Genomic DNA, 27,836 nt, shown 5'->3' on the forward strand with positions numbered 1-27,836 from the left:
CACACATAATCACAATTCGTCGTGTCCGGCTCGGGCATTGTTGTTGAACACAATTGGAAACTCATGAGGTTTGACTATTGTGATTCTGCCCCTGCCCTCGTCGACAAGCTTGCCTGTACTCACCGAACCCACTTTGTTCTTGATTCCCACAATGACAATTCTTTCAACGTTGACTGCAAGTGTGTAATTTCCCTCCTTTTCCACCAGAATGCCTTTCCTTTCGTCAACTTTGTACCTAATGTATGTAAACTCGCCACCAATGGTTTCGCCGTCGTCGACATATAACGACCCTTGCGCCTTTCCCTGTTTGTCCAACGCCACCACCAAAGTGTAGGGGTCGTGCTTCATCAACTTGGTGGATCTCCTATACCTCAGCTTCATTGGCACCACTGACCCGCCTTTGAGCAACATGGGAACATCGTTGAGCTCGACACTGAACCGATGGGAGTTTAGTCTCTCTCCAATCACCCCGTTTGCAAAGTGGTAGTAGATGTCCTCGTGATCTCGAGGAAGGAAAAACTCCACTTCTTTGGCACCTGCATCCGTAACAGGCTTTACCAATATCCCAGTATCGCCAAGGAAAAATTCGTCGTCAACCTCAAACGTCACCTTGTCCTTCAGGCCTTGGTAGTCGTAAAACAACGGTTTAATCACGGGGGACCCGTTTCTGGAAGCGTGGTAAAAGCTCGTGTAAAAAGCAGGAAGCAACGCGTACCTCAATCTGATGGCATTTCTGATACTCGACAAGTATGGCTCCTCTACCATCCACGGCTCCCTTCTTCGTGAGTCAATGTGAGCGTGCGCTCTGAAGAATGGATACCAAATACCAGCTTGGTACCATCTGGTGAGCAACTCTGGCGAGGGATTGCCAAAGAACCCACCAACATCTGCCCCGGCGAATGGCATCCCCATTATGTTGGAGGTCAACACCATGGGGATGGATATTTTCAAATACTCCCATTTCGACATATTATCGCCGGTCCACATGGCAGCTGTCCTCTGACTGCCGGCAAAATACGACCTAGTCAATATAAACGGTCGCTGAGTGGGCAATCGTGCAAGCAAGGACTGAAATGTCGCCTCGTGGTAGGTCAACCCAAACACGTTGTGGATAGACCGGTGCTCCCACTGGCCATAATGGATGTTGTCCTTGGGGGCACTTGTTTCCGGTCCACTGAACACCGATGGCTCGTTCATGTCATTCCAGAGGTGCAAGTTTTTGTACCTGTCAGAAATCATGAATTTTCGATGGCTTTCGTCCCAGAAACTTCGGCTCTCCGGGTGCATGGTGTCCACCCAAACAGACTCACCGGGCCAGCAGTGTCCATAATACACTTGGTTGTCGGCGTTTTTCATTGCTATACCTCTCGTGACCAACTCATTGCTCACCTCGTAGCCGGTTTTAATGTGAGGGTCAATAATCACCACCAAGTTCCGGCTGCTCCGGTTCAACTCCTGCAACATCTCTCCCGGTTCAGCAAAGTTCTCCGGGTGCCATGTAAAATACTTTTTATTGTCGGCGTATTCAATGTCAAGCCAGATGGTGTCATAGGGTATCTCGTACTCGTCGAATTTAGAGTTGACCTCCAACACATCCTTGATGTCGTTGTAGTTCCACCGGCACTGGTGGTAGCCGAGACTTGACAATAGGGGCAACTGCGTGTTTCCGGTAAGCTTGCCGTAGACTTGGTTAACATCCCGCGGACTATCCTCAATAATCACCACAAAGTCCAAAATGCCGTTTTCCGACATCCAATGCACTGATGACGCGCGGGTGTCTTCTTCGATATCGATGTAGGTGTCGGCGCTGTTGATCCAAAAGATCCCCGCTGCCACGTTGCCGTTTACTGCCATGACCAATGGGATCGACCCGTACATTGGCAACCGCGAGTCGACCTCGTATTCAAAAATGTCCACGTTGTAGAGCCTGTATGGCTCATGCATTTTGGTATCCTTCAAAAGCATGGAGTCTGCATGCTCGGGGATGCCGTAGAGGCTTTCGAACCCAACCAAGGTAAAGTCGAGTGCCACCGCCTCAGGTCCAAGGGGCAACCTATCACCTTTTGAGTCGGCAAAGCTATCGGAAAACATATCAAAGTCGGACTCTTGAGGAAAAAGATTTTCCTGGTTGTTCTCTTTTGATCTGGAATGCTCAATGTTGAGCAACTGCTTTCCGTTGACGACAATCTGCTCCTTTCCGTCGTAAAAAAATGTAAACGTGACCGGGTTGAGCTGAATGGCAACCTCGTGTCTGGGGTATATGACGGTGATCTCGTTATCCAGTCTCTTTAGCCGAAACTGCTGTGGACTGGGGCTATCCTTGAACGCCCAGTTAGAGGCCTCGTTGTATCTATTAGGATTCACCAAGCCCTCACTCATGGGTCTCCTTTCGTCCATTTTGAATCTGAAGCTGTTTTCAACGATGCTGATTTCAAAGGGAAACACAGCTGGTGCAGCACTCGCAAGGGTCTTTTCAATCTCTCCACTCAAAACCCCATCCTCAACCTTAATCGAGTCTTTCAAAACTTGGTAAGGGCTCTGAAAAGCGGGATCAAGCAGTACTTGCTTGGCATAGTGTCGATTGCGGTGGCAAAACCCTGCCTGGTGACAGCTTTTGAAGAGATGGTCCTTGACACCCAAGCAGCAGCTCAACAATGCTGTGAGAAGAATAAGAATCCGCGATAGCAGGTGCATGGAGAAGGGATATGAGGAGAATGAAGTAGGGTGAGTTTGTACCTGTATTTAATTTTCAAGACGCATTTTATGCTGTTAATCTTTTGCTTTTTTTTTGATTTGCGCTTTGCGGGATTCGAAATGGGTGTCAGTACCGATTTGCAGCCATCACGTGACTTCCCAATGAGCTTTGCAAAGTCATACCCTATCCTGTAAAACAGGTCCATGAGCTACTCGCTCTGACTGTATTAGACGGAAGATGACTTTATTCTGTTTTCTCGAGTTTTGCTGCAACTGGTAAAGTTTTCCCAAAATTTTGGTGCAAATTTCATCATATATTTTTATGCGTGGTAATCTTCTGACACCTCATCTACATGGTGGTTTCAACAAATGTAAACCCCCGTGGTGCTCATGTTTTTCACTTTCTCAAACACAGGAAATGATTGTGAATGAGCAAGTGCAACTACTGTGATTGGGAAAAAGGAGAGTCTGGCATGCAGATTGTTGCTATTGACACAGCTCTGCAGTTCCCCTTATGGCCATAGAGAGCTAGAGCTTTATGATACAAGTGAGGCCATATCAACGCAGTGCATGTCTTGCCTCCTGCCCACAACGAGTCGACGGAACCGATGGCACGTTCAACAATCGTATCTCAACATCCGCTTCGATTCCCGGCCATGAAGGTTTAAAAGCGTACGGTCGTGTGACTTGCCATAAAAAAGATCCCAAGTGGTAGTATCAAGAAAATGGAAAAGAAAAATTCAGTCTCTTTAAACAGCACCAGAATATTCATCTAGAACAGAACAATCTGTTGCAAACACATATTATATCCAAATACAAGTTAAGAAACCGCCGCGATTTCAATGAGCCTGGACAATGATAGAAAGAGGTCACCTGAGACAGACCATCTACCGTCAAAGAAAGCCAAGGTGCTAGATGAGCTCAGCACCGAGGGCCCGCTCAGCCAGGCCGACGTTGTCTATTTCAAAAAGGAGGCCATCTACAGACAGATGCTCAACTATAAAGAGCAAGTACTCAAATTGCAAGGCAAGGCGAAACGGCTCTCGATGGAGTCCGAGGGAGTCAAACATGTCATTACCGTGTTGACGGCATGGTACAACCAGATATTGGCGTTGTTTGACAATAACGAAGGGACCAATGAAGATGTGTTGGTGCCGTTTCCAGAATCAACGGATGACGAAAAGCTAGAACAGCTAAGACGAGCAGTGTCAAGAGCATTGTCGTCAACGTTGCCTCTAAACTTTGACGCAACAAAGCTCCAACAGTTGAGTTCCATCAAAAGCCAGAACCAGATACTAGCGAGGGAGAATGAGTCGCTCTTGGTGCAAGTTGACCAGTTGCAAAAGGAAATCCTTGGTTTGATCAACCTGCGAGAACGCAACGCGTCAAAGACGCTAAAGAGAGTCGACGACAGTCGGAAGGAAGTTAGTGAAGATGTAAAAGTCAAAGAGGAAACACCGCAGCCTGTGCCGAGTGGTGACCAAAACGGAAACTCTCGCGATGTAGGCGACGAGCAATGGGAGAAATTAAACTTGGAGCTTGAGCAGCTAAAGTCGTGCAACCAGGTGCTAAACAGTCAGCTCGAGGAAATGACAGGCTCGAATAAGGCCCTTTTGTTGAAAACCACCGCGTTGGAGAGCAAGATACACAACTTGGACGAGTCCGACTTGCAGGAGAATGTGATTTACAAAAAGATTGTTAAAAACAACCAGTCCTTGCAGGAGCAGATTAGCAAAGTCAGCAAACTAAACACGGTGAATGTCGCAAAGTTGACCGAGTTTGAAGAAAAACACAACGAGCTCAAAAGCTTGATAGAGGCTGATATTGTCAAGGAGAATGAGAGCTTGAAGCAGACCTTGGCCAAAGTAGAGCAGGACTTGGTCCGCGTGAGAACAACACGCGACGAGCTTTTGGGCAAAAATACGTTGCTATCCAAGCAAATTGAAGACCAAAAGACTGCCGCGGCACTTCTCGAGTTGAATGCGGTGTACTCAAAGAGGATCGATGAGCTCATCCAGAGTCGAGTTGAAGTTAGCGGAGATGCTAAAATCGAACTCCTAAATAACGAAATTAAGGAAATCGAAAGTGCATTTAAGCAAACCAGAGAGTTTGCTATGAAGAAAATGTCCACAGCAATAGACCACGAAAACCAAGTGAAGAAGCTAACAATTGAAAAAAACAAGGCGGACCAGAAATACTTTGCATCGATGAGACTCAAGGACTCGCTCAGCAGTGAAAATAAGGTATTGAAGCAGCAAGTTGCCAAGTCGCAGGATTTGGTAAAGAGTTTCACCGAGCTTGAGCTGAACTATCTCAACAAAATCGAGGTCTTGACAAAGTCAATTGTCGACTACAAGATCATCAAGGAAAACTCGTTGCAGGATAACTATAACTTGCAAGATAGTATCAAAAACTTAAACGTCATCAAGGACTCCCTAGAGAAAGATGTGGAACGAAAAGAGGCCAAGATCGTTTCCATGACCACGGAGGTGGTGGAATTGAAAGACCAATTGAACAAACAAAGCTTACAGTTGGACTCACTAAGAAAAGAGTTTGCAAACGCAGAGAGCTTAATCAACAAGTACCGAACCAACAACACCGACTCAATCATCCAAGAAGACGAGCAACAGTTGGAGGCGTTGCGGTCGATTGCAAAGTGTTCGGTGTGCACAAAGAACTGGAAAGACACGGCGATAACCGTGTGTGGGCATGTGTTTTGCTCCAAATGCACGCAAGAACGGCTAGCTGCGCGGTTGAGGAGGTGTCCCACTTGCAACAAAGGCTTTTCCATCAATGATCTTTTAACTGTTCATTTATAACAATTGACGGAATGCGTTTTGTATCAACATGTAATAGTAAATGTGAAGAGTAACGAGCAACGTTGTATCAGTACTGAAAATAGTTCAAACTCTCTACCTTACCAAGCCAACACGCGTATGCATCTGGTGTCGACAGAAAAACAAAATAAAAAAATAATCTTGCTGGCTCCTTTTTTTTTTCCCCCACTGAATCGTCACCCATAAGTTTGTTGCCTCCAACATGTATCGCCCAGCCCCTACCTAGATAACCTAATAAATGCAATTACATAGTCAACAGTGGTGAGGTACTCCGACAGATGTTACTAGGCTTGAGTTTTGGTCGGAAAAGGTTTAGTACTGGCACCAACGGTACAGCGCACACGATGAATCTTTTAATCATGTGACCCATCGGTGAGAAAAAAAAAGTAATAGTCAACAGGGAGTCTACCACGAAATACCCCCCCTCAGCTGAATTTCAAGCTTGGTTTTACTATTGGCTAATCCACCAGCCCCGAGAGAATGACACCGCCATGAGAACTACTTTAAACAAGTACAGGGCAAGGTGGCAAAAAAAAAAAAGAGACACCAGGGGATATAATTTTTGTCTTCTTCCACGGTAAAGTCTATACGTTGGAGAAGGTGGCGTTGGAACTTTACAAGTAAACGACTCAAGAGCGAGAATTGCGACTGGAAAAAAAAAAATTAAAAAAACAAACAACATTGAGCCAGCAGTATAAATACAATTCAATTTTTCCATCGATTTTTCACAACACAGGTACAAAGGAGAGAGATAGATTTTCACCACCATTTGAAAAAAAAAAAAGAAAACAAAAAAATAGGGACTTCTGCACATGGCAAGATTTCTACAATAGAGTCCATCATGTCCACCGATCACGAGTTTCAGTCGCCGGAGAAACGGAAACTAGATGAGCGAGAGGAAGATTCTGCTGCCGAGGAGGGCTCGAAGAAGCAAAGGACTGAAAATGGACAAGTTGAGGAGACTGTGGAGACGGAGGAGACAAACGGGAATGGAGACTCAAGTCAGGTTCCTGATCAGCAGGAGGAGGCTGCAGCAACCACGCAGCCTACTGCAACCACCTCACCTCCTACGGCTTCTGCTCCCACACCCGCAGCCAAACCACCAGCGGAACCAGATATGGACAACTTGCCCGCGGATCCCATGCCTGCCCACCAATACAAGTACGCCCTAACTACAATCAAGGGCATCAAGAGATTAAAAGACTCCACCCCTTTCCATCTCCCAGTCGACACTGTCAAACTAAACATCCCATTATACTACAACTTCATAAAACGCCCCATGGACTTGTCCACTATAGAACGGAAGTTGCACGTGAAGGCCTACGAGAGTGCGGAGCAGTTCACCAGCGATTTCAATCTCATCATTGAAAACTGCCAAAAGTTCAACGGTGAGGCTGCGTCCATCTCCAAAATGGCGTTGAACATCCAGGCCCAGTTTGAAAAGCTCATGCTCAACATGCCCCCGAGGGAATTACCACAGGGAGTCACAGAAACAAAGGCAGTGTCTCCCGACATCAACAAACGAAGGGCGGACTCTGTTGCCGCCGCACGGCCAAGAAGAGCGGTGCACCCACCGAAATCAAAAGAACTACCTTACGACGTGAGGCCTCGCAAGAAAAAATTTGCAGCGGAACTAAGATTCTGCGCGCAAACCATCAAGGAGTTGACGTCGAAAAAGCACTACAACTACAACTTTCCCTTCTTGGCGCCCGTGGATGCCGTAAGCTTGAACATCCCCAACTACCACCAAGTTGTCAAGGAGCCCATGGACCTCGGTACCATTCAGTCCAAGTTGACAAACAACCAGTACGACAGCGCAGATGATTTTGAAAGAGACGTGCGGTTGGTGTTTAAAAACTGCTATGCGTTCAACCCCGAGGGAACCGAGGTCAACATGATGGGCCACCGCCTTGAGGCCGTGTTTGATAAAAAATGGGTCAACAAACCGGTGCCCGAGCCAACACCCCCCGCTTCAGAAGTGGAGGAAGAGGAGGTGTCGAGCGAGGAAGAGGAAGAGATAACCGAGGCCATGATTGCCGACGTGCCCGCGATCCAGTTTCTCGAGAACCAGTTGACGAGAATGAAGAAGGAGTTGGACGAGATGAAGAAAGACCACTTGAAAAAATTGCGCGAGCAGCAAGCGGCTAAAAAGAAAAAGAAGAAAGCAGCACTGTCGACTGCCAAGCGCGGCTCAAAGGCGAAGCGAAAGGAGTCGTCGGTGCCGCCCGTTAGCCAGGTGAAACTCACGCCGCCGCAACCGGTTGTCACATACGAAATGAAAAAACAGGTTTCCGAGGTTGTGCCTACGTTGTCCGACAAAAAGCTCAATGCGTTGATCAAAATCATCCAGGACGACGTGCAAATCAGCAACGAGGACGAAGTGGAGTTGGATATGGACCAATTGGGTGACTCCACGGTGTTGAAGTTGTACGACTTTTTATTCGGCGAAAAGGCGGCAGTCAAGATCAAAAAGAAGGGCAACAAGTCGGGAACCAATCTAGACGAGTTGGCGCATTTGAGGTCGCAGTTGGCATTGTTTGACGAGGGCAACGGGCATGCGCAGACAGAAAGTAACGGTCTTATGGGTATCAAGCATGAAGAAAGCTCCGACGACGATGCCGTGTCGTCTGAAAGCTCGGAGGAGGAGTAGTGAGGCCAGGATGCGGGATCTTTCTTCTCTTGTTTTTCTTTTTTTTTTTTTTTTTTTTTGGCTTCTATATACTTGTATTATTTAAAGAAATTTCCATCAACTGCTTATCTGTAACTTGCAAATTGAAAATATTCTAGAGTGGGACTCTACTCACGTGACTGTACCTAAAGCTGGTGTAGCAGATCATCACTTGTGTATTTGCACAGATTTCATCTCATCTCAGCTGCAACTGTGCAATTCCCTCAATGACAGTTCCCTCGAGACCGGCAGAGAACAGGCCCACGGCGATTATACAAAGATGCAAACTAGAGAACCGGCCAGTGTGCGTCGCAGGCCCCATGGTCAGGTACTCCAAACTCCCATTCCGTGAGCTATGCCGGTTCTACAATGTGGATATAGTCTACACGCCAATGATACTAGCTCGTGAGTTTGTCCGCAACGATATGGCTCGGTATTCGGACTTTACTACAAACGCCCGGGACCACTGCGTCATAGTGCAAGTGGGCGTCAACAACGTGGAGGACTTCATGAAATTCATCGATATGATCTTGCCGCATGTGGACGGGGTTGGGATCAACTGCGGATGCCCCATAAAGGACCAGATCCGGGAAGGGATCGGGGCTGCGTTGATGAGCGAGCCGCATCTCGTGGCAGCGATGATCTCAGCGGCCAAGGCCAAGTACGGGGGTTCTGTTTGCATTGACACAAAAATCCGAATACACAGCGACGTGAATGAAACCATCGAGTTTGTCAAGATTGTGGAGGCTGCGGGCACCGACATCATCACCATCCACGGCCGCACAAAGACCACCCGGTCGTCCACCCCTGTTGACTTGGACGCAATCAAGATGGTGAGGCTGCACATTAAAACGGTTCCTGTGATCGCCAACGGCGACTGCTTCACATTGGACGATTGTCGGAGAATCGCAGCTTATACCGGTGCCGACGGTGTCATGTCGGCACGAGGGATACTAGCAAACCCGGCACTTTTCACGGGTCAGGACCAAACACCCTGGAGTGCAGTCGAGGTGTTTATGGCGTTGACCACGAGCTACGGCTTGCCATTCAAGTTATCGCAACACCACGTACTGCAGTTGTTGGAAAATATGCCAGTGTCGAAAAAAGTGGTCAAGAGAGTGAATGCTGCGAAATCGATGGTGGAGATGATTGATGTGTTGGACACATACTTTGTGCTAAAGAGAAAGCATGAGAAGGGATATGCATGTGCTGTGGAACCTAGTTGGAAGAAAGAAAGCTTGAATATTACATAAGTTACATTTCGGCTAGTTCGATGTTCATGATTGGCACACTTTTGGTCTTGTTGTCGATTTTGTAGATCCCCACCAACTTTTGCGCCAACTCAAACATATTGTTCCGTAAGGAAATGACGATAAACTGGGCGTTTTTGGTCCTCTCCTTTATATAGTTTGCCACAATAGACACGTTGCGAAAGTCCAATGCGGCGTCGATCTCATCCATCACATAAAGCGGCGTGGGTTTGTATTTGTGCAAAGCAAACACCAATGCCAACAGGCTCAACGTCTTTTCGCCGCCAGACAAGTTGGAAATGTTTTTCCACGACTTTTTCGGCGGCATCACGCTGAACAAGATGCCCTCGGAAAAGGGGTCCAAGCTGTCCACCAACTCCAACTCGGCGTTGCCTCCCATGGTGATCATCCGGTACATGTCCTTTAGTGTCGAGGAGATGTCGCTGAATCCTTGCATGAACTCGTCGAGTCTCTTTCTCTTCATATCCTCGCAGTAGTCGCGCTTCTCGTCTCGATCGCCAATGGCTTTGTTTAAATCGTCTTTTCTCTCCTTGCACTCTGCGAGTTTGGTCCCGTACTCCCTCAAGATCTCGACATCCACACGCACAGTCGACATGTACTTTTCAATCTCTTCCACTTCGGAGTTGACAGCGTCAATGTCGATGTCGTCGTCAGACTCGTTATCTAATAGTGGCGTGGTATATGTGGACTGCTCGTGGTCCGGAAGCCAGTAAATATAGGGAGTGAGGTCCCGCACCGGTATCGAGTCTAGAGCTTGCTCGTTCTGGGCGACCAAACGCCGCATCTTTTCCAAATGTCCCTCTACTTTCTCCAATTGGTTCTTTATCTCAACCTTAAACTGTTCAAAGTCAGCAATCTCGGCCTGTTTCTCCTCAATCTCCAAACGCGCTACTTCAAGCTGCTCATCCTTTTCTTGCTTTTGCTGATTCAACACCTCCATTTGCACTTCCAAAGACTGCATCTGTTCCACCACCACGGCTTGTGACTCTTTCAACTCCTTGACCGCCGCTTCCAACTCTGCCAAGACCCGCGTTTCTTCGTCAATGTTTCGCGTGTGCCGTTCAATATCGCTTTCCAACTTCTTCACCGCAATTCTGTCCCCACTGGTCTTGTCGTTGGTTATAGAAATCTGCTTCTTTATACTATCAACCGTGGAGCTTTGCACTTTTAAATCGACACCTCCCGCCTCCATGATCTTCCGCTCTAGCTCCGAAATGCGCGTTTCCGACTCGGCCATTTCAGATTGCAATATGGATTTCTCCCGGTGCAACACGGCTAGCTGCTCGCGCTTGTCCGTAATCTGCGCTTCAAAGGGGTTCGTGGCGTCCATCTCCTCTTGCTCTATGGACAAGGTTCTCCTCAACTGAGCAATCTCTTTCATCTCTGATGCAAGCCCGGCAATGTCCAACTTTAACTTTTCAAGCGCCCGCCGTGTTTCCGGCTCGAGCTTTTTCACCTGCTTTAGCGCGGCCACGCTCTCGTTATACTGCTTGCTCGTGTCATCGTACTTGCTCTCCAACTCCGATATCCGCCCCCGCAACAGCTCCAAGTCCAGTTCCTCAACCTCGTTGGTATCCTCACTGCGCGAGGACGTCAACTTCATGGCCCCCTTTTGAATATAGTTGCCACCGCCTGACATTGTGCCAAAAGTGTCAATCACTTGCCCATCCAAGGTGGCCACCTTCCACCGTTTAGCACCGTAGGCGACGGCCTTGGCCTCTTTCAAGTCGGGCGCGACCAACGTGTGGAACATCTTGCTAAAGAATGCCGGTGCAAATTTCGAATCAAGTGGGTCAACGAGGTCAAAGAGCCGCTTGACCTTGGATGGGTCGCCAGGCGTGTTTATCGGGGACAAGTCAAACTTGCTCAACTTGGAGAGACATATAAAGCTAGCATATCCAAGTCGGTTTTTTCGCAAGTACTCGATGCAGGCCTGGGCGGTTTCAACGGAATCGACAACCATGCTGTCCAAACCTGGGACCGCTGTTGAGATTGCGACATCATATTTTGCGTCAATGCGGCCAAGGTCGCCTAGTCGTCCGTGGAAACCTTCAACCCTGCCGGACTTTGCCAATTTGCTTAGAGATGCTAGCACGCTGTTTTTGTTTTCCTTGGATTGCAAAATAGCAAGCGAGTCATGGAGCTTGTTTTTGTTCTTGGAGATTTGCAGCTTCAACTTGTCCAACCCGGCTTTTAACAAACTGGTCTGCTCCTCGCCGAGAGCCCACTGCTCGGTAATCTTTTCCAAGTCTCGCTCCTTCTGTTGATACTCTGCTTCCTTGGATTTACCCTCTGCTTTGATATCTCTGAGCCGTCGCTTGCTTTGCTCTAGCTGGGTCCGTTTACTATTCATTTGGCTCTCGAGCATGTTGATCTCTGTTGCAACCAACTGGGCTTTGCTTTCATTCTCCTTGATTTTGGACGTCCACGGCTCCAACCGTGTCTGCAAGGTTTCAATCTCCTGCGTAAACACGGAGGTCCTCGCTGTTAGCTTTGCCCTCATCTCGGCCATCTTGTCCTCCTGTGCCAGTAATTTCAAAGTTAGCGTCTCAATCTCGGTTTTGTACTGTGCAGAGGAGTTGGCATAAGTGGATAAGCTCTGCTTTGCCTTGTTTAAAGATGCAGTCAGCGACGCCACGGATTTGTTTGCTTTCCTGATCTTGGCGTCCATGTTTTTTGACTTTTCTTCAAAAGCAACGTTTTGCTTGTTCAAGTCCTTGCGTTGTTTGCTCAAACGATCCATCTCAGTGGTCAATCGCTTTAGCTCCTTGGTGGTTTGCAGCTGCTTTTCCTTCTCGGTGGTGATCTGTTTAGTGACCTCCGCGACTGCTTCTGTTCTCTCCTGCAACTTTCCCCTCAACTCGCTTGCTTCTTGCTCCTCCTCTTGCATCTGCAGTCTGTACCGCTGTGCGTTGCAACGGAACTGGAGCCCCATCAAGTGGTTCAATTTCCGCTCGAGGTCCAAAAACTTTAAAGCTTCAGCCTTTTTCTCCTCCAACAAACTTTTGTCCTTTTCCACAAACTCCAACCGATCTGACTTTTCCTGGCATATAGTGTTGAGCTCTTCAATCTCAGTGGTTGTATCTTCAATCAACTGCTTGTACTTGGTCGTTCCAATAATGTCTTCCAAATACTCAAGTAGGCCGTCTTCGCCCTCCTTCTCGGCCTTTGCCTTCATTTGCGCTATGGACTCGACCTCGCCTTGAAGAATCAAAAACCGCTTGTGCTCCAAGTCAATGCCTTGTTTTTTCAACAATGAGGTCACCTCGGTGTATGTGCTCTTCTTGTCGTTGATATAGTACGCCGACTGGTTGTTCTGGAACGCTTTTCTGGAGACGACCAAGCTTGAGTCTGGTACATTACCAGCTCCTTGAAGGATGGGGTCGCCATAGACCATCTTAAAGTGTATATCGACCTGGCAATACTCCGGCCGACTGGTGCCCGAGTTGTGTATCAACTCGGATATTTTTCCCTGTCTCATTTTGCTGGCTTTGAATCCAAACACAAATAGCATCGCGTCAATGACGTTGGACTTGCCACTGCCGTTGGGGCCAACCACTGACGAGAATGAGGAGTGGAAGGGCCCGATGAGCTGTCGACCGGCGTACGACTTGAAGTTGGTCAAGGCCAACCGATCAATGACTAGTCGAGGCTTTGTGGGAGTGGCGCACGTGGTTTGCAGCGGGTGGTTGACCACCGACGGCAGTGGCTCTGGCATTGGCGTTCCGTGGCTAGCTTCAGCAGTTTCTGCACCCTCAACATGTTCTGCGAGTGGCGCATCAATTTCCACTTTACCGGGGTCTAGCATATTTGTTGGTCCTTCATTGCCTTCATGTTCCTCTCCTTCCGCGTCCTCACTTTTCGAAGGAGCCTCGTCTTCATGCTCGCTTGCGGCTTTATCCGACTCATAATCGCTGTTGTTGATAAACGAGTTGTCGCTGGCGTCGAGTTTCCTTTTCATCCGGGAGGAGTGAGGTTGTAAACATAGAGCAGCAGTTTGGATGTAAGCCTGGTTCAGGTTGATTTTGTTGCAAAAACTGATCCCTACGCGTCAGGCAGAGGTAAACAAGAGACAGAGATTTTGCGGCAAATTACACGACTTTTTTCAAGGAACTGCTCATCGGTGCACCACCAGAGTGTGTGCCAGCCACCCAATGCCAAAGCTATTGCTGATCTAGCTTGTAACTTGAAGCCTATATAGTCTTTGAAACTGAGCTGCGAGCGACCGCTTCCGTATCCCACGCCATGACAGCAGAATTTCTATTCATCAAACACAATCTTTTTTTTTTTAGCGCCATCCTCGATTTCAGCGGCACTAGAAGATGTCGCCATTTTATCCGACAAGAGCGGTGGCAAGCCTCGTAAACTTCTCTGTATTCGCTTCAACTGCGATAACTTAGCCAGGCTTTCCTTGTCAGCAGCAAACCCGGTGCTCTGGTTCTGCTCCTGCTGCGTTATAGGGTTGTTGTTGTGCTCGCTAACGGTAATAAACTGGGACACGAGTGCCTCTGCTTTGCTATCCAGGAGCAGCACAGTGGCGTCTATGTGAACAGTTGTTGGTGAGTTTAAAGTCGAAGGGACAGCTCTTCTGCTGTCGCCGTGGAGCCCTGGCATTGTCTCTTGATGTTGGAGCAAATGAGTAACGTGCGGGTTGGTGATGATAAATACGCTAAAAAACTCCTTACCGTACATTGCAGAGAGAGTGGAAAAAAAATCACCATCCAGATCAGCTCCGCACCATATCAAGGTTCAATTCAACCCCCAAGCGTCATGTTGCAACATATCCTCAAAGCACAGCTCAGCAACGTGTTTAGACAGCCCGGTCATATTCCGCGGCTTACACAAGCGCTCCCTCGGCAGCTCTCACTCACCCAGCCTGCAACACCAACTATTTCACCGTTACAGTCGTTGCTCGGCCTTGTGCAAAGGAGATACAAATCCAGAGGAAACACGTACCAGCCAAATACGTTGAAGCGGAAAAGAACATTTGGCTTTTTGGCCAGACTCAGAACAAAAGGCGGTCAAAAGGTGCTTGCCAGAAGAAGAGCAAAAGGAAGATGGTTTTTGACTCACTAGATAAAAAAAGCTTACCATGTAAATACGAAATAGATGGAATAAAAAGACCTCATTTTTTTTTTTACATTTTGCCCAACATTTTCGAGTACTGCGTTTCCACCTCATGGACCAATCTCTGGAGGTTGACAATAACCAACTCATGGGTAAAGTTGGGGAACTTGTCTCTGTTTAGTCCAAACCACTCCAACGGCGGTGTGGCATTGCCCAACTCTTTGAGCTGGGGTGCTTCTATTATTGGCGGCGCAAGAGGCGAGTATCTGTATTTAGACTGGATCTCAACCTTTTCCATCGTCTCCTTGATGGCATTGTCTATTTCCTTTGTTGAGTCCCCCTCGCCCAATTGCTGTTTAAGCGTTGACAACGCCGGCGGTTCCTCTTTGACTGGCGAGTCAAACTTTTTCTGTATATTCTGCTTGTACTCAATCCTGGTGGAAAGTGCACTCGAATGAATGTTGTACATTTCGCGGATAAAGTTGACTGAACCCAAGTTCCACCGCACTGCAACTGTGCCTCCAAAGGAAGACTGGAACAAGTACTCGATAACGTTGCTTTGGCCCTTTTCAAATGTCCGCATGGAGATCTTAAACGAGGGAAACACAAATATCGTGCCGCCCTTTGCCTGCTTGGCAAAAGAAACAAACTCAGCAACAGTGCACGTTTCGATAAACGTCTCTGGTGGCGGAGGCATACTCGAGAGCGAAACTGTTAGATCGTTAAACTTCAAGTCCAAGTCATTTGAGATTCCGTAGCCGTACTCATTTTGTTGGAACTTTGCCCGCGATTCGTCCAACTTGAGAACGAGAACCTTGGTGTTGTCCATGGACGATGGGTACACGTGCACAAGCAAATGACCGATGGACACCAATATCTGCGTGTCTAGCTTCTTTACCGTTTTCAAGAGGGAGTGCTTCAGAAACGACCTCGACGGCATCCTTTGGCTTATCGACTTGCCTCGCGAGGAGTCTCTGAGGATCTCCTTGTAGGAACTTTTGTTGTCCTGGTTCATGCGTGAAATGGTATTGCCAATGTCCATAAAGTTCGACGCCGTCAACGAGGTCAAGTATATCTCGAGCGCTTTGAACTTGCTGACAAATATCAAGTGGTCCTTGGTGAGGGCGATTTCATTCTTTTTATTGTAGATGTCCATTGAAAAGCCGTCGAGGTAGGCAATGGCAATCACATGGTAGTCAAAGGACATCTTGAGCAGCAACTCGGCAATACCCGCCGAGATCAACACCAAGGGAACGTCCAAGGTCTCTGCTCCGCCAATGTTCCATTTGATAGCGGTGTGCAAATTCACGTTGCGCACAAGCAAGGACCCGCCCAACCTGCCCTCAGCGGAGAGATCGATCTCGTTGATGCCCGTCTTCAAGTCCTGCGACCAGTCCTGGGATTTCTTGGAAACGGCCCAGAAGTTGCCGATGACGAGTCTGAAGATGCCCAACGCTTGGCCAAAGTCGACTTCAACGTTGACCTTGTTTGTTACAAAGACCACGACCCAGGGAAATGCATAAGTTGTCGACACCTCTCGAAACTTCATAGCAATGTTTTTGTTCTGCGCCAACTCCGAGGAAGTCGAAGCTGTTGCAGCATGGCCTCCCGGGTGGTGACTCTCATCGTCGTGGTGATGGTCGTATAAGTGCTTTGGAAACCAGATGTCTTTGAACAAGTCCACATCTTGGTACTGCTTCACGTTGACGTACGCATCTGCGTTGGTCACGCAACCGGTGGAGAACATCCCCCCAGCTCGACCAAACTCGAGCACACTCAGGAGCAAGATTCTCTCCATTTTCAACGACGCGCTGATGTCTCTCGAGTAGACGTGCTGAAGCGATGCGGCAACACCGTCCATGAGCACTGAAAAGTGGAGCGATTTCCCCTTCAGGTCGTTGGAGCCAATCTGCACTAGGATCCCTTCAAGTCCAACAACTGCCGCAACCTTCGCGGTGGGCTCACAGCTGAGTGTAAGCTGCTGCCTCTCGATCCTTATCGCTATGTCAAACGCAAAGTCGTCCAAAACAAAGCCATCGCTGCGGCTCACCTCGTTCGAAGCCTTGCTAGTCAGCTCCTTGTCCTTGCCAGATTCAGGTTTGTGCATCGACTCCTTGATGCTGGAGATGATGTCCACGAGCACCGGCACACACTGTGGAAATAATGTGTTTTCGGAAGAAGAGGTCACCAACTCCCCACTAAGCTTTTTCTTGCCGTTTAAACATTCAGAAAACTTGAAGATGGTCTTGATGGCAGGAGCATGCAAAAACAACGACTTTTTCTCCCCAAGATCCTCGTCCTCCATTCTTGATATCAACACATTGGAGCCTGCAAATGTCGAGACAAACTCGACCGATTGGAATGGGATTTTGAAGTCTGATGACGGTCGCGCCGGCTTGGGCTCGGACGCCTTGTCGTCGAATAACCACGACTTTCTCTCCATATACTTCTGGATTCGCGATGCGGAGCTCGCAGATTTCTCAACAAAGGTGCCAATCGATGTCGACACAAACTGCACATCTATCTCGTCTCCATTGAGCGACAACCGCAAATGCTTGGACTTTTTATCCTGCTTCTCTATCATGTAGATCATCTGCAAGTTGGGCAAAAAGGCTCTATTCAAACTGGTTCTTTCAGACCGTGTGCTGTAGAAGTCATTGGCCGTGCCTCCATGTGCTAAGGAGATGTACGCCCCCATCAAGGTGAACTTGCCCAAGCTTTCCTCGGTGGCTGCAAAAAACTTTTCTGCGCCGATAATGACCCCGGGGCAGTCCTTTGACCGGTCGTTGAAAAGCCAGCCCATGCAAAAGTTGTAGGAAAGGAATTGAAAAGCGGAAAATCGGGAGTAGATGGCCATCTCGACGCTGTTGCGAACTTGATCCTGTCTGGGCTTTGGTGAAGTTTTTGCTTGTTTTGGAAGCATTGGCAATATATCGTCTAGTATCTTGATGGACGCAATCACAATAGATTCAGACAAGGCAACACGGCAAAACTCCGACTCAATCTGCAAGCTCTGGCGTGTGTTTCTGGAGTCCGTGTCATTGAACAACCGCACAGCCAAGTTTAGAGCAATGATGTTTGACAATGCCAACGGGATATTCTTTCCCACCAAGCTCACTCGGGACGCTGGTATCACAACGTCCCCGTAAGCAGGCACTTCCTTGGCGATGGGCAAGTTTTCCAACTCCTGGACTACGGAAATGTTGCAAACGTTGAAGCTGGTGCCCTCGACGCTGAACCCCAAGCTTGCCTTGTTGAAAACAGCTGCCAACTCCAAGTACTCTCCCTTGAACTTGAGCCTGAATAGATGGTTTGTCTTGTTTTCATGGCGGGCTCCCTTGCCATCGGAAAGCAAGGAGTGTAATTTGGCAAGCTTTTCTTGCAATTTGGGCATCTGAAATGACACAAATCTCATTATCCGAGTGACATCTGCAAATCGGAGCTTCAAGTATCCGATGGAGAGTTCCGACGAGAGCAACATCAAATCTTCAGCACTTTCAACACCGCACAAGCTTACAAGCTCGGTGGAATGGAGTTCGAGTACACTGTGGCGGTCGATGCAGAAGTTGCTCTTGAGTCGCTGGAACTCAACTCGAGTAGAGACACGGCCATCTTTCATAGTGGTGCTAATCGCAAATCCCGTGAGGGCACCTGCAAAGTGGAGCGGGTCAAGCAAGTCTATCTTCCAGACGATTTCCTTGGCCTTGGCAGTGCAGCTCAAAAATAAAGGCTTTGCAGGCGGCGACGACTTTGGAGATCCTGAGTCCTTTGATGCCAACCCTTTTACAAACGGGACGTCTTCCGCCATGAGTACTTGCAACACTTGCATAATTCGATCACGGCGACTGACCAAGCTGGTTCTTGTTCCCTCTGTCTCCACGTTCACCTGCATCAGCGACCCTAGTTTCACAAACACCACGTTTGACTTGTAACAGCTTTGCGTAAGCATTTGCTCTTTCATGGCATGTAGTGCCACCTCTAGCATTTCAATATTCGACACAACTTGCAACCGTGATTCCGAGTCATCCTTGTGGAACATTGTCAAGCAGTTCCTCACGCTGAAAGTACCTGCAGCGTTTAAAAGCTCAACTGATTGGTCGAAATGATCAACTTTTACCGTGACTTGTATATGACTTTGCTCCTTGGCTCCCTGATTCGAATGATGTGATTTTGTGGCGAGATCACCAAGGTTGAGTCTCGACAATGACTGGAGAAACGTGTTTGTGATTTTCCCCTCATAAGAACCCACGCTCAACGCTGCGTTGATACCTTTCTTTACATCACCCTGAGGTGGCAGCAGAGTCCCCGTGCAGTAGATGTCGCGCAACCGAAAGTATGCTGGCTCCTCAAGGCTTGCGCAATGGACCGAGACTCTGTGTATGGATGTGACAAAGTCAACCTGCAAAGGCGTGCTTTTCCCGGCTCCCTTGAATATTCCTTCCAACATCTGCCGCCGCTGCTGCGGGTTCGACTCCCACGCTCTCCAGTTGGAAAAATACACCCACACCTCTTCAAGCGCGTTTAGCGAGAGGCCCTTGTCGCGCAAGTTCTCCATCGCGTTGTGCAACCAACTACTCGGCAAGCTCCGAAGGGTGTGTCGCAACTTTGCCACGATCTTCCAGCCGTCGGAGTTCCGCATGTGGTCCTTCTTGGATCGCAATATGTACGCCGGTCGCGTGAGGACATCGGGGTCGTGATCGATTGCATGTTCAACAGAGGCCAACGTCAACTCGTGGATAAGCTTTGCCTGCAAGAAGCTGTTCTTTTCGATAGTGTCGAGAATCGTCAAAGCAGGGTTGATGGATTGAAGTACAGCCTGACAAGACTGAATTTGATTGCTGATTTCAGCCATGTCAACTTCGAAACTCAAATAGTTGACATCAGCGGAGCCCACGATACTGCCGTCTCTCACGTCAGCCCACAACTCTAGGTCCCTAGCTTCCGCCACTATTGCCAGGTTCTTACCCTCTTCCCCGAGAGATGTCACAGAAACACACTCAACGTGGACTGCAAGCGACAACTCCTCAGACTGTGCATCATCCACATCCTCTCCCGCCAAGAAGGCCTTTTGGGAGACTGCGGCGGAGAAATTGGACAACACCAATTCTAGCCTTTTTGCTGCGCCTCCTCTTTGCATACTAGCAACATCACTACCCACATCCATCGACAAGTGCACTACACACTCGTGGTTCACCACGCGAAAGTTCTTGACCGACTGGGACAACTTCTGCATTGCGTTCAATGACTCAATAGTGGAGACTTCGATCTGGTCCATGAGCGACTCCATGCTGACATCCGCCATGACCTTCGTCATCAAGGCAAACACTAGCGAAAAAACCTCGGGACAAATGTAGGCTTTGAGTGCGCCAAGCTCCACAATGATATTGTCATACTCAGTGTCTGGTTCCACCACATAAGAAGGAGTAAAGTCCTCGCTGTCATAAACGACTGTGGGATACGTCTGCTCACCAATCGGGCAGACATCATCAACACTGCTGTGCAAAACACTACTACTGCCGCTTTCAAGAACCACATCAGCAGTAAACTCCGTCAAAGGGATGGCCACTTGTGGGAGTGACAACGAGGTCATGAAGCTCCCCTTGTTTGCGTCGTAAAACCTATCCCTGTACTCCTCGGAAAGCAAAAAGGGGGCGCGGTGGAAAGGAGCATCGCTATTGCGCATGTGAAGCTGTTGTATCGCTCGACGGCCCATCATGTCCTTTTTCTGACAGATGTTCACCAAGGTCAACGACGTTTGAAGGTAAAACACTAGCTTCATATCGCCGTGGCGGCATGTTGTCAGTGCCTTGGCTGTGATGCCCGGGATCGACACCGATAGTCTGTTTGAGTACCGGTTGTTGCTCATGTCATTGTACGACAACAATAAATCGTCCATCTGGAACTCCAATAGGCTCAGCACGTCGGGTCTCAACTTGAATAAAAATCTCGGGCAGCGAAATGAAAAGTTGGCTGCATCAAACGCAGGTGGGAACAACTCACCCAACGCGTTTTCATGGTCCAGCAACCCCGATCCGAAGTTTGAAATCCCCGCTTTTAGTGCCCTGATGATACCGGGGTCGCCATCAATCACCCACTCGCCGCTGGCAAAATCCCATTTACACCAAAAGGTCAACTCGGTGGGAGGTATGCCAAACATTCTGTGCGAGTGGACGCTGAATCCGTCGACGTGCATGTCGGCACGAGTCGCGAAATGGCTCTGTGCGTATTCTCCTACATCTACAAATGGCATTTTTTCATCAAAGTCGTGGACCACGGTGCCTGAAACCGGGCTAAAGTCTGCTTGCATGTCCATGTAGTAGTTTGTGAATCGAAGGTCAACGTCCAACATGTCAAAATACAATCCCACATGGGACCGGCAACTGTACAAATGCTCAGGCAAGATGATCAACCCGTTTCTCACCTGGAAAGTAAACAACACATCAACATCGTTTTCTACTTTGAGCATCCCCCAGTAACTCTCGTCCTTGGCCGGTGCCTTGTCCTCCTCTGTGGCTGTGCTTCCACCTCGGTTGTTGAACTCCTCAAACGTCTTGAAATGAATGTGGTCTCCGAAATAGTTTTCTCGCATCGTAAACAAGTACCTGATGGCAAACCCATAGAATATCAAGCACACTTCATCACCAATGCAGTTCATCTCCACGCAGTTGGACGTGTTGATCTCGACGCCGCTGTAGAACGTGTAGGCCCCCGAGACCTCGAAATGACCGCTGCTGCCAACGAGAATCGTTTTCGCCATGAATGCGTTCACTGTGTGCCAGGGCGGTATATGCAAATTCAAGTTGAACTTTGGCGTTGAGACGTGGTAAGAAACTGTAGATTTTTTGGTGAGTGAGCCATACATGGGGATTCCCACAGTACAGTCCATCTGTTTGCCTTCAAAGGAGAGGTACTTGTTGTTGCTAAAGTCCAAAGGGTGGTTTATGATGTTGTTGTCGTTGACATTCAAATATAGCTCGTAGTTGATTAGCTTCCACTGGATGTTGTAGACAAATGGTCTAAAGTATTCGTACGGGAGCGGCTCGCCTGATGCAAAGTCAGCGAATAGGTCGGAAAATAGCAAAAGGTGCTCTCGCAACAAAAACATCCTCGCATTCAAACTGACCTGGTCAAATGTCCAGGTGCATTTCCCGTTCCACAGCAACGGGAGGCCAATGTCGGCGCTAATCTCGTGGGAGTCGGCCAAGAACAACACATCGTGATTCACCGATGTCCGCATTTCGGGCATGTTGAAAACCATCTTTAGCCGGTTCGGCCACTTGTCCTCCTTGTCGGTGACGTACGAAGTGAAAACACCCACGTTGGACCCTTCGCCGAGCTTCAACTCGATCCACCCAAACGGCCGGCCGGTCTTGGGCACTCCCAGGCTGATGTAGTCATTGTCTTTGCTCGGTTCGCGAGTGGGCACCCGCACGACCAAGTCGTCCCGCACAATAACGGCAATCTTGAAACCCTGGTATTCTCTTTTCTTGCTCCCTTCTGAGGCCACGCCTGCATAGTTTGGTGTTGAATCTTTGGCTAGCGGAGGAAACAACATGTCTTGTAGGGGTGCCCGCTGTTGGTCGGCCCATGGTCCATAATGTATAGTCCCATGGGAGATCTCAATCTCGAGACCTGATTCAGGCGCCTCCCCCGAGTCAATACCAGTTTGCACACCGGGGGAGTCATAATAGTAGATGAATCGTGTCATGGTGGAGTCTAAGATCAAACTGTACTTGGCATACTGTTCCTGGTTTGTGCTCATTGGCGACAACACCTCTGGTTCTTGAAACTCGCCTACGTACCGTTTCAAGCCTCTCCATTGGTTGTGCGGTAGGTCGACTCGTGAAGCCTCGCGGCCCTGATCGAGTCTCTTGCGCACCCATTGCATGGCACGAGTGAATCTGCGCCATACTTTATACCTCTTCATGTCTGCGTGACTCCTTTGGGACTTGTCTTTGGGGTGAGTGTCGTATCTATGCTTGTCGTATCCGAGATTTGTCTTCATTGCGATCTGGAATTGCAAAAACTGAAGATCGTGGAGTAGTCTGTAGGGGTCTAGTGAGTTTGGTGCTTTTGACACGTCTATTGATCCCCTTGCAGATTTGAACGAGGCCACTAGAATAGAAGGTGTCACGACATTCCCCAACACAATGGCTCCCTTTTTGACTCTAATCTCCAAGGGCAATACCCAGAGAAACAACATCAAGGACCTGCTTTTGGACTTTCTGACAAACTCAATCGACTCTCCTTCCTTGTCGTTCCGGTGCGAAGCCGAGCTCTCACCCGAAGACGTTGATGTTGACGATGCAAACGATTTTTCCGTCTCCTTTGTTGCTGAGTTGTCACCCGTTTTCAAAATCTCAACAATGTTGTCAAATGCCTCCGTGCGGTTGTAGATGAAAATCTCCAACCCATCCACAACCATAACAAACCGAGACGGCAGCTCGTCGTTTTGCTTTTGCGTGACTCCGCCAACTTCGTAGTCGGTGTCCCAGTAGTAGTTCGAGAGCTTGGTCAACCTAAAGAGCCAGTACCTCCAGGTCAAGGTTACGTTCAAAATGGAAATAGTTGCATCGCTAGTTGTGATGGTGAGGTTTTTGATGAATATCCTGCCGGCTAGCGGCGAGATTTTCATTGCGTCCACGCGGATCCTGGTTTTATACGCCGTCCAGAGTATCAACTTGAATAGTAGGGAAAATAGGAAACCCAATAGCTTGTGGAAGTAGAAGATGAACCCGAGACCCAAGATCAACGCTAGCACCCAGTCTACCAAGTAGATCCAAAAGGACACCTTAATGGTGGACGTGGAAGTGACTGCTATAAACTGTGATTCAAATGCCATTATCGGTGAGGTTGGAAGAGGAATGCTGTCGCATAGCCTTGAATCGCCCGAATCCCTGGTGTTGTATGCCGTGGAAAAAGGATAGATTGGAAGACGGGTTTTCTTTACCCTGGTGTTTGTAATGTAAAAGTCTTATTTGGAGGGCACCAATTAGCTTGTGATGAGTGTATCTATCGCCATACGACACTTTTTTTCCGCTGAATTCCGCGGTAAACTTTGGGAGAAAGGGAAGAACAGGGAGCAGCATTTGGCCGTGGTGTGTGCAATGGTTGGTTTCCACCACTACTGTTGCAGAAGAAGACGATATGTGTACCAGTTTAGAACGTGTCCTCACCATAATGGTGCTGTATATGATAGTAGTCAATGACTTGCTTGTTGTGTAGTCTGAAAGATAGATAGTGTTGTCTATGCTATATCAGTTGTAGTAGTGTGTTTTGGTGGTGCGCGTTTACAGCACGAAATATCAAAACAAATGTCACAGCTTTGATTACAACCTGCGTTTCTTTCACCACTTACTCCTTCATTCAGCCACCATCATGTCTCACAGAGTCTTTGACAACTCCGAGAACCGGAATGTGATTAGGTCACGAAATAAGCAGGAAAACAACAACACCGCAAACACCCAAGTCTACAAACGAGTGCCGTTGGGTGGTAAGAACCAAAACATCACCAATGTCGCATTCAACCGCTCGAAATCAACACTTGGATCAAACATATTCAATCCGCCCCAGTTGAGTAAATCAAACTCAACGTTGGGAATACCATCTGCTGCTTCATCTTCCTCGTCGGTGTTGGTCCATCAAGATGATTCGCAAGCGAAGCAATCGCTGCTACTGCCCAATCGAGTTTCCAAAAGAGTAAACCTAGAGCCAGTATCAGACAATACAGCTCTTGTCAAGCGGTCGAGGTTGGACGATGAGCCATGGACAGACTCTTTGATTAAACCTCAGTTGCCACAGAAGGGTCCTGCCGGCAGAATCGGGTCGACTTTGAGGACAGACGCGCTTCATGCGCGAAATCTTGCCCGTCCCGCTGCCAACAACATGGACCCGGTGAAACAGTGCCAGCGCGTTAATGACATCGACAGATTGGTTGAACTACATTGGAACGACGAGATCGAATCCGTCCCAGAGAGAGCACCTAGTGCAGTTCCCAGACTATTTGACGAAGCAGAGTTGCAATGCTTCTCAACTCCTAACAACACTGATAGCGATGCGGTAGATGTAGGAGAGATGACCATCGAGGTGGATATAGAAGAAAACCAGCAAGAAGAAGGGGAACTCGGGTTGAACGATACCGATTTGCAAAACTTGTTAGATTAAATAATGCGGTATCCTATCTACAATGCTATTATTGTTGACTACACTGTGGTGAGTATTCTCTATAGCCCTCTTCGTGTTCTTGCCTCGTTTCGTATGATGGTAAATCAGCAGGTTGGAGAATTGTAAAATCAGTGATTAGATTGACGTTTGCTTCGGGAGCTATTTGTGCTTCAGCTGACACTGGAAGGACGTTTCTGATTTTTATCATGTCGTCTCTCTCCAAGCACCAATTATCCCTGGGGAACTCAATTTCCGGTTTGAGATATAAATCGCCATTGGACTTGGCCGAAAGCCACGAGGACGCTCCTCCTCTAAGAGGCATTCCTTCTCCTGCAATCTTGATGAAGTCATGAGGTCTAATGACTTTCCCCGCTGGCGTGCAAAGCTTGATGCTTCTCCCATCCAAATGAATAACCACCTGCTTGGAGAATCCTGTCAACGCGTCTGCGAGGGGCAATGTGAAACTGGCGTACAAGTCATTCCCCTTGCGCTCAAACGTTTGATGTTGCTTACAAGCGTACTCTAGTATCACATCTCCGGCAATCTTTCCCGGGCACTGGTCGCTCTCGCCCTTTTTCCGAATCACGCCGTTATTGGGAGACCCTTTTGGTATTTCAAACTCGAGTATTTTAGTCTCCTCAGTGACTCTGGCTCCGCCGCACTGCTTGCATTTGTCTTTGGTTCTGTGTATTTTCCCTGTCCCACTACACTTGACACAGTCAACATAGTGTTGCGAGACAAGACCAGGTGCCACTCGTTTGATTTTGCGAATGTGGCCCTCGCCATTGCATATGCCACACGTCTTGCTCACCACGTTTGACGACCTGACTCCACTGCCTTTGCAGCTGGTGCAGATGACGTTTCTGGTTGACGTGGTCCGCACGGTCTTTCCCATGTACAACTCTTCGAGGGTGACCTCCACCTTGATTTTTGCATCTTCCGTTTTGGCCTCGTTGTGTCGAGCTTGGCCGTTGCTGAAAAAATCGTGAAAATCGTTGCCGTTGTACTCGTTGAAGCTCGCTCCGTAAAACTGCTCAAAGGGGTTTGAAGCGTAAGTTTGGCTGGCATCTGTACTACCAAACTGGTCGTACCGATATCGTTTCTCTTCATCGATGAGTATTTCATACGCATACGAGATCTTCTTAAACTGAACTTCCGCCTCCTCGCGTTCCGTCCCCGACGCTTTATCCGGATGGTACTTCAAAGCAAGCTTTCGGTACGCCTTTTTGATCTCGACGGCGGTGGCATTTGATTCAATTTCTAGTATCTCATATAGGTCTTCTTCCTCCATAGTTGCATGGGTGGAAAGGATCAACAATTAGCAGTGGTGGAAAATATATTGCAGAATCTCGCTCGCTGCGATGTGATTATCCACCCTCTGGAACCTTGCAAAAACCCTCGAGATATGACTGAGAATGAGACAAGGGGCAACTGGAAAACAGAGGCCAAGTGCAATACAGAGCAGATGATGTCAACTGTTTTGACCTTCAAGTTCAACTATAGAAAAACACCTAGATATCAGCCTCAAGTGGGATAAAAAGCAGCCAAAAAAAAAAATGGAAAAGCGACAATTGCAGGATTCGAACCTACGCGGGCAGAGCCCATCGGGAATAGCTTACCACCTGAGTAGAAACCTGCACCCGACTCCTTAAAACCACTCGGACAAATTGCCGAATGTACCAATCCGGAAGGTTCACAGCTGCTTGCAACCAGATTCTGCAATAATACAACTTTCTGGCCCTTTGGTGGGTCCTCGAGACTTGATTTCAATGGGATACATCATTTCTACAATCTTGGGATTTTGTTTTATTTTCGTCCAAATTTTTAGGCAAATTCGTACAAGATTTGGTATAAACTCAACAAGTACAGGACTTTGGCTTCTTTCTATCAATCTCAAGCGATGGACTCATGATAGTATCAATCCTGGGGTCCTATGTACTCTCTATTTTTAGGGTTGCCTCAGTTTTTTGCACCCAGTTACCTTACAATGAAAAAGGAGCGATTCTGACTTTATTTTGCCAGCGTTTCCCGAGATGGAGAAAACCAACTTCTCTAAAGCGCTACTGAGGTAACACAAGAATCGGCGGTTCAACAAAGATCTTTTTTTGCCTTCTTGTATTCACTGTTGTAGCCCAGCAGGCAAACAGTGCTGGTATACTTGAGGAAAATGCAAAATTGGATCCACTTGCGTCGACAGAAAAAAAAAAAAAACTAAACTCAGCCAAACCAGCAAGTTTAAACACAGGATATACAATCTAGTTCTTACTAGCACAACCACCACTTCCAAAACACTTATTTACATAGAGCCGAATCAATCATGGTATGTCTTGTAGTCGAATTGGTGAACCCTCTACTACAACTGCCACCATCTCCCTTACAACGTCATTTCTAAAATTCACATGCTAGCATAGGATACTAACCTTCATTATCTAGTCAAGATCAGGGTATGTCCAATGACTCCACTCGCTTCAAAAAAAAAAAATGCCACAAGCATACTAACATGTCCCATCCAGTGTCCAAGTTGCAGATGAATCGTTAAAAGCATTCAATGAATTGAAGTTGGGCAAAAAGTACAAGTTCATCATCTACACTTTAAACGACGCCAAAACCGAGATTGTGGTTGACGAGACGTCCACAGATCCAGAGTACGACTCGTTCTTGGAAAAGTTGCCTGAAAACGAATGCAAATACGCTGTTTACGATTTTGAGTACGAGATTGGCGGCGGCGAAGGAAAGAGATCCAAGATTGTGTTTTTCACTTGGTCGCCAGATACCGCACCAGTGAGAGCCAAGATGGTTTACGCATCGTCAAAGGACTCCTTGAGAAGAGCCTTGAACGGTGTTGCTGCCGATGTCCAGGGTACTGATTTCTCAGAAGTTGCATACGAATCGGTCTTGGAAAGAGTCAGTAGAGGTGCTGGGTCCCATTAAATGGAGATATTTAAAGGTATTATTACAGGATTTGATATTCTTTTTCTTTTGTTACGAAACAGCTCTTCTTGGTTGGAATTGATTTCAAGTGTACCTAAAGTCGCCAAACCTGCCAAAAGCCCTGTCTTTGCGGGAAAATTCCGTTAACCTCTGGCGGCCACGCACTCCTGAAATAATATCAGTTGCGGGTCAAGCAGAAAAGTC

General features: G+C 47.9%; 11 protein-coding genes across 11 annotated transcripts; 6 read left to right on the forward strand and 5 right to left on the reverse strand. All coding sequences in view use genetic code 12, as the record gives it.

Moving 5' to 3' along the window:
- Positions 1-9: 9 nt before the first annotated feature.
- Positions 10-2,694, reverse strand: LODBEIA_P11810 (uncharacterized protein; the record flags this gene model as incomplete). The annotated part of the gene is made up of 1 exon (XM_066971041.1): positions 10-2,694. One exon carries the CDS (start codon positions 2,692-2,694, stop codon positions 10-12), a length of 2,685 nt encoding a protein of 894 aa, XP_066828119.1.
- Positions 2,695-3,536: 842 nt separating this feature from the next.
- On the forward strand, positions 3,537-5,513 carry LODBEIA_P11820 (uncharacterized protein; the record flags this gene model as incomplete). The annotated part of the gene is made up of 1 exon (XM_066971042.1): positions 3,537-5,513. One exon carries the CDS (start codon positions 3,537-3,539, stop codon positions 5,511-5,513), a length of 1,977 nt encoding a protein of 658 aa, XP_066828120.1.
- An 859-nt stretch (positions 5,514-6,372) lies between these two features.
- Positions 6,373-8,181, forward strand: LODBEIA_P11830 (uncharacterized protein; the record flags this gene model as incomplete). The annotated part of the gene is made up of 1 exon (XM_066971043.1): positions 6,373-8,181. The coding sequence occupies one exon, from the start codon at positions 6,373-6,375 to the stop codon at positions 8,179-8,181; it is 1,809 nt and encodes a 602-aa protein (XP_066828121.1).
- Positions 8,182-8,426: 245 nt separating this feature from the next.
- On the forward strand, positions 8,427-9,452 carry LODBEIA_P11840 (uncharacterized protein; the record flags this gene model as incomplete). Its single annotated transcript, XM_066971044.1, has 1 exon — positions 8,427-9,452. The coding sequence occupies one exon, from the start codon at positions 8,427-8,429 to the stop codon at positions 9,450-9,452; it is 1,026 nt and encodes a 341-aa protein (XP_066828122.1).
- A 1-nt stretch (position 9,453) lies between these two features.
- Positions 9,454-13,431, reverse strand: LODBEIA_P11850 (uncharacterized protein; the record flags this gene model as incomplete). Its single annotated transcript, XM_066971045.1, has 1 exon — positions 9,454-13,431. The coding sequence occupies one exon, from the start codon at positions 13,429-13,431 to the stop codon at positions 9,454-9,456; it is 3,978 nt and encodes a 1,325-aa protein (XP_066828123.1).
- Positions 13,432-13,730: 299 nt separating this feature from the next.
- LODBEIA_P11860 (uncharacterized protein) lies at positions 13,731-14,162 on the reverse strand (the record flags this gene model as incomplete). The annotated part of the gene is made up of 1 exon (XM_066971046.1): positions 13,731-14,162. The coding sequence occupies one exon, from the start codon at positions 14,160-14,162 to the stop codon at positions 13,731-13,733; it is 432 nt and encodes a 143-aa protein (XP_066828124.1).
- Positions 14,163-14,240: 78 nt separating this feature from the next.
- On the forward strand, positions 14,241-14,546 carry LODBEIA_P11870 (mitochondrial 54S ribosomal protein bL34m; the record flags this gene model as incomplete). The annotated part of the gene is made up of 1 exon (XM_066971047.1): positions 14,241-14,546. The coding sequence occupies one exon, from the start codon at positions 14,241-14,243 to the stop codon at positions 14,544-14,546; it is 306 nt and encodes a 101-aa protein (XP_066828125.1).
- Positions 14,547-14,607: 61 nt separating this feature from the next.
- LODBEIA_P11880 (uncharacterized protein) lies at positions 14,608-23,379 on the reverse strand (the record flags this gene model as incomplete). Its single annotated transcript, XM_066971048.1, has 1 exon — positions 14,608-23,379. One exon carries the CDS (start codon positions 23,377-23,379, stop codon positions 14,608-14,610), a length of 8,772 nt encoding a protein of 2,923 aa, XP_066828126.1.
- A 536-nt stretch (positions 23,380-23,915) lies between these two features.
- LODBEIA_P11890 (uncharacterized protein) lies at positions 23,916-24,701 on the forward strand (the record flags this gene model as incomplete). The annotated part of the gene is made up of 1 exon (XM_066971049.1): positions 23,916-24,701. The coding sequence occupies one exon, from the start codon at positions 23,916-23,918 to the stop codon at positions 24,699-24,701; it is 786 nt and encodes a 261-aa protein (XP_066828127.1).
- Positions 24,702-24,729: 28 nt separating this feature from the next.
- On the reverse strand, positions 24,730-25,992 carry LODBEIA_P11900 (uncharacterized protein; the record flags this gene model as incomplete). The annotated part of the gene is made up of 1 exon (XM_066971051.1): positions 24,730-25,992. One exon carries the CDS (start codon positions 25,990-25,992, stop codon positions 24,730-24,732), a length of 1,263 nt encoding a protein of 420 aa, XP_066828128.1.
- A 1,026-nt stretch (positions 25,993-27,018) lies between these two features.
- LODBEIA_P11910 (uncharacterized protein) lies at positions 27,019-27,632 on the forward strand (the record flags this gene model as incomplete). Its single annotated transcript, XM_066971052.1, has 2 exons — positions 27,019-27,025; positions 27,223-27,632. The coding sequence occupies 2 exons, from the start codon at positions 27,019-27,021 to the stop codon at positions 27,630-27,632; spliced, it is 417 nt and encodes a 138-aa protein (XP_066828129.1).
- Between the last annotated feature and the right edge of the window lie 204 nt (positions 27,633-27,836).

Source organism: Lodderomyces beijingensis, assembly GCF_963989305.1.
Source record: "Lodderomyces beijingensis strain CBS 14171 genome assembly, chromosome: 2".
Classification (NCBI taxonomy): Eukaryota; Fungi; Ascomycota; class Pichiomycetes; order Serinales; family Debaryomycetaceae; genus Lodderomyces; species Lodderomyces beijingensis.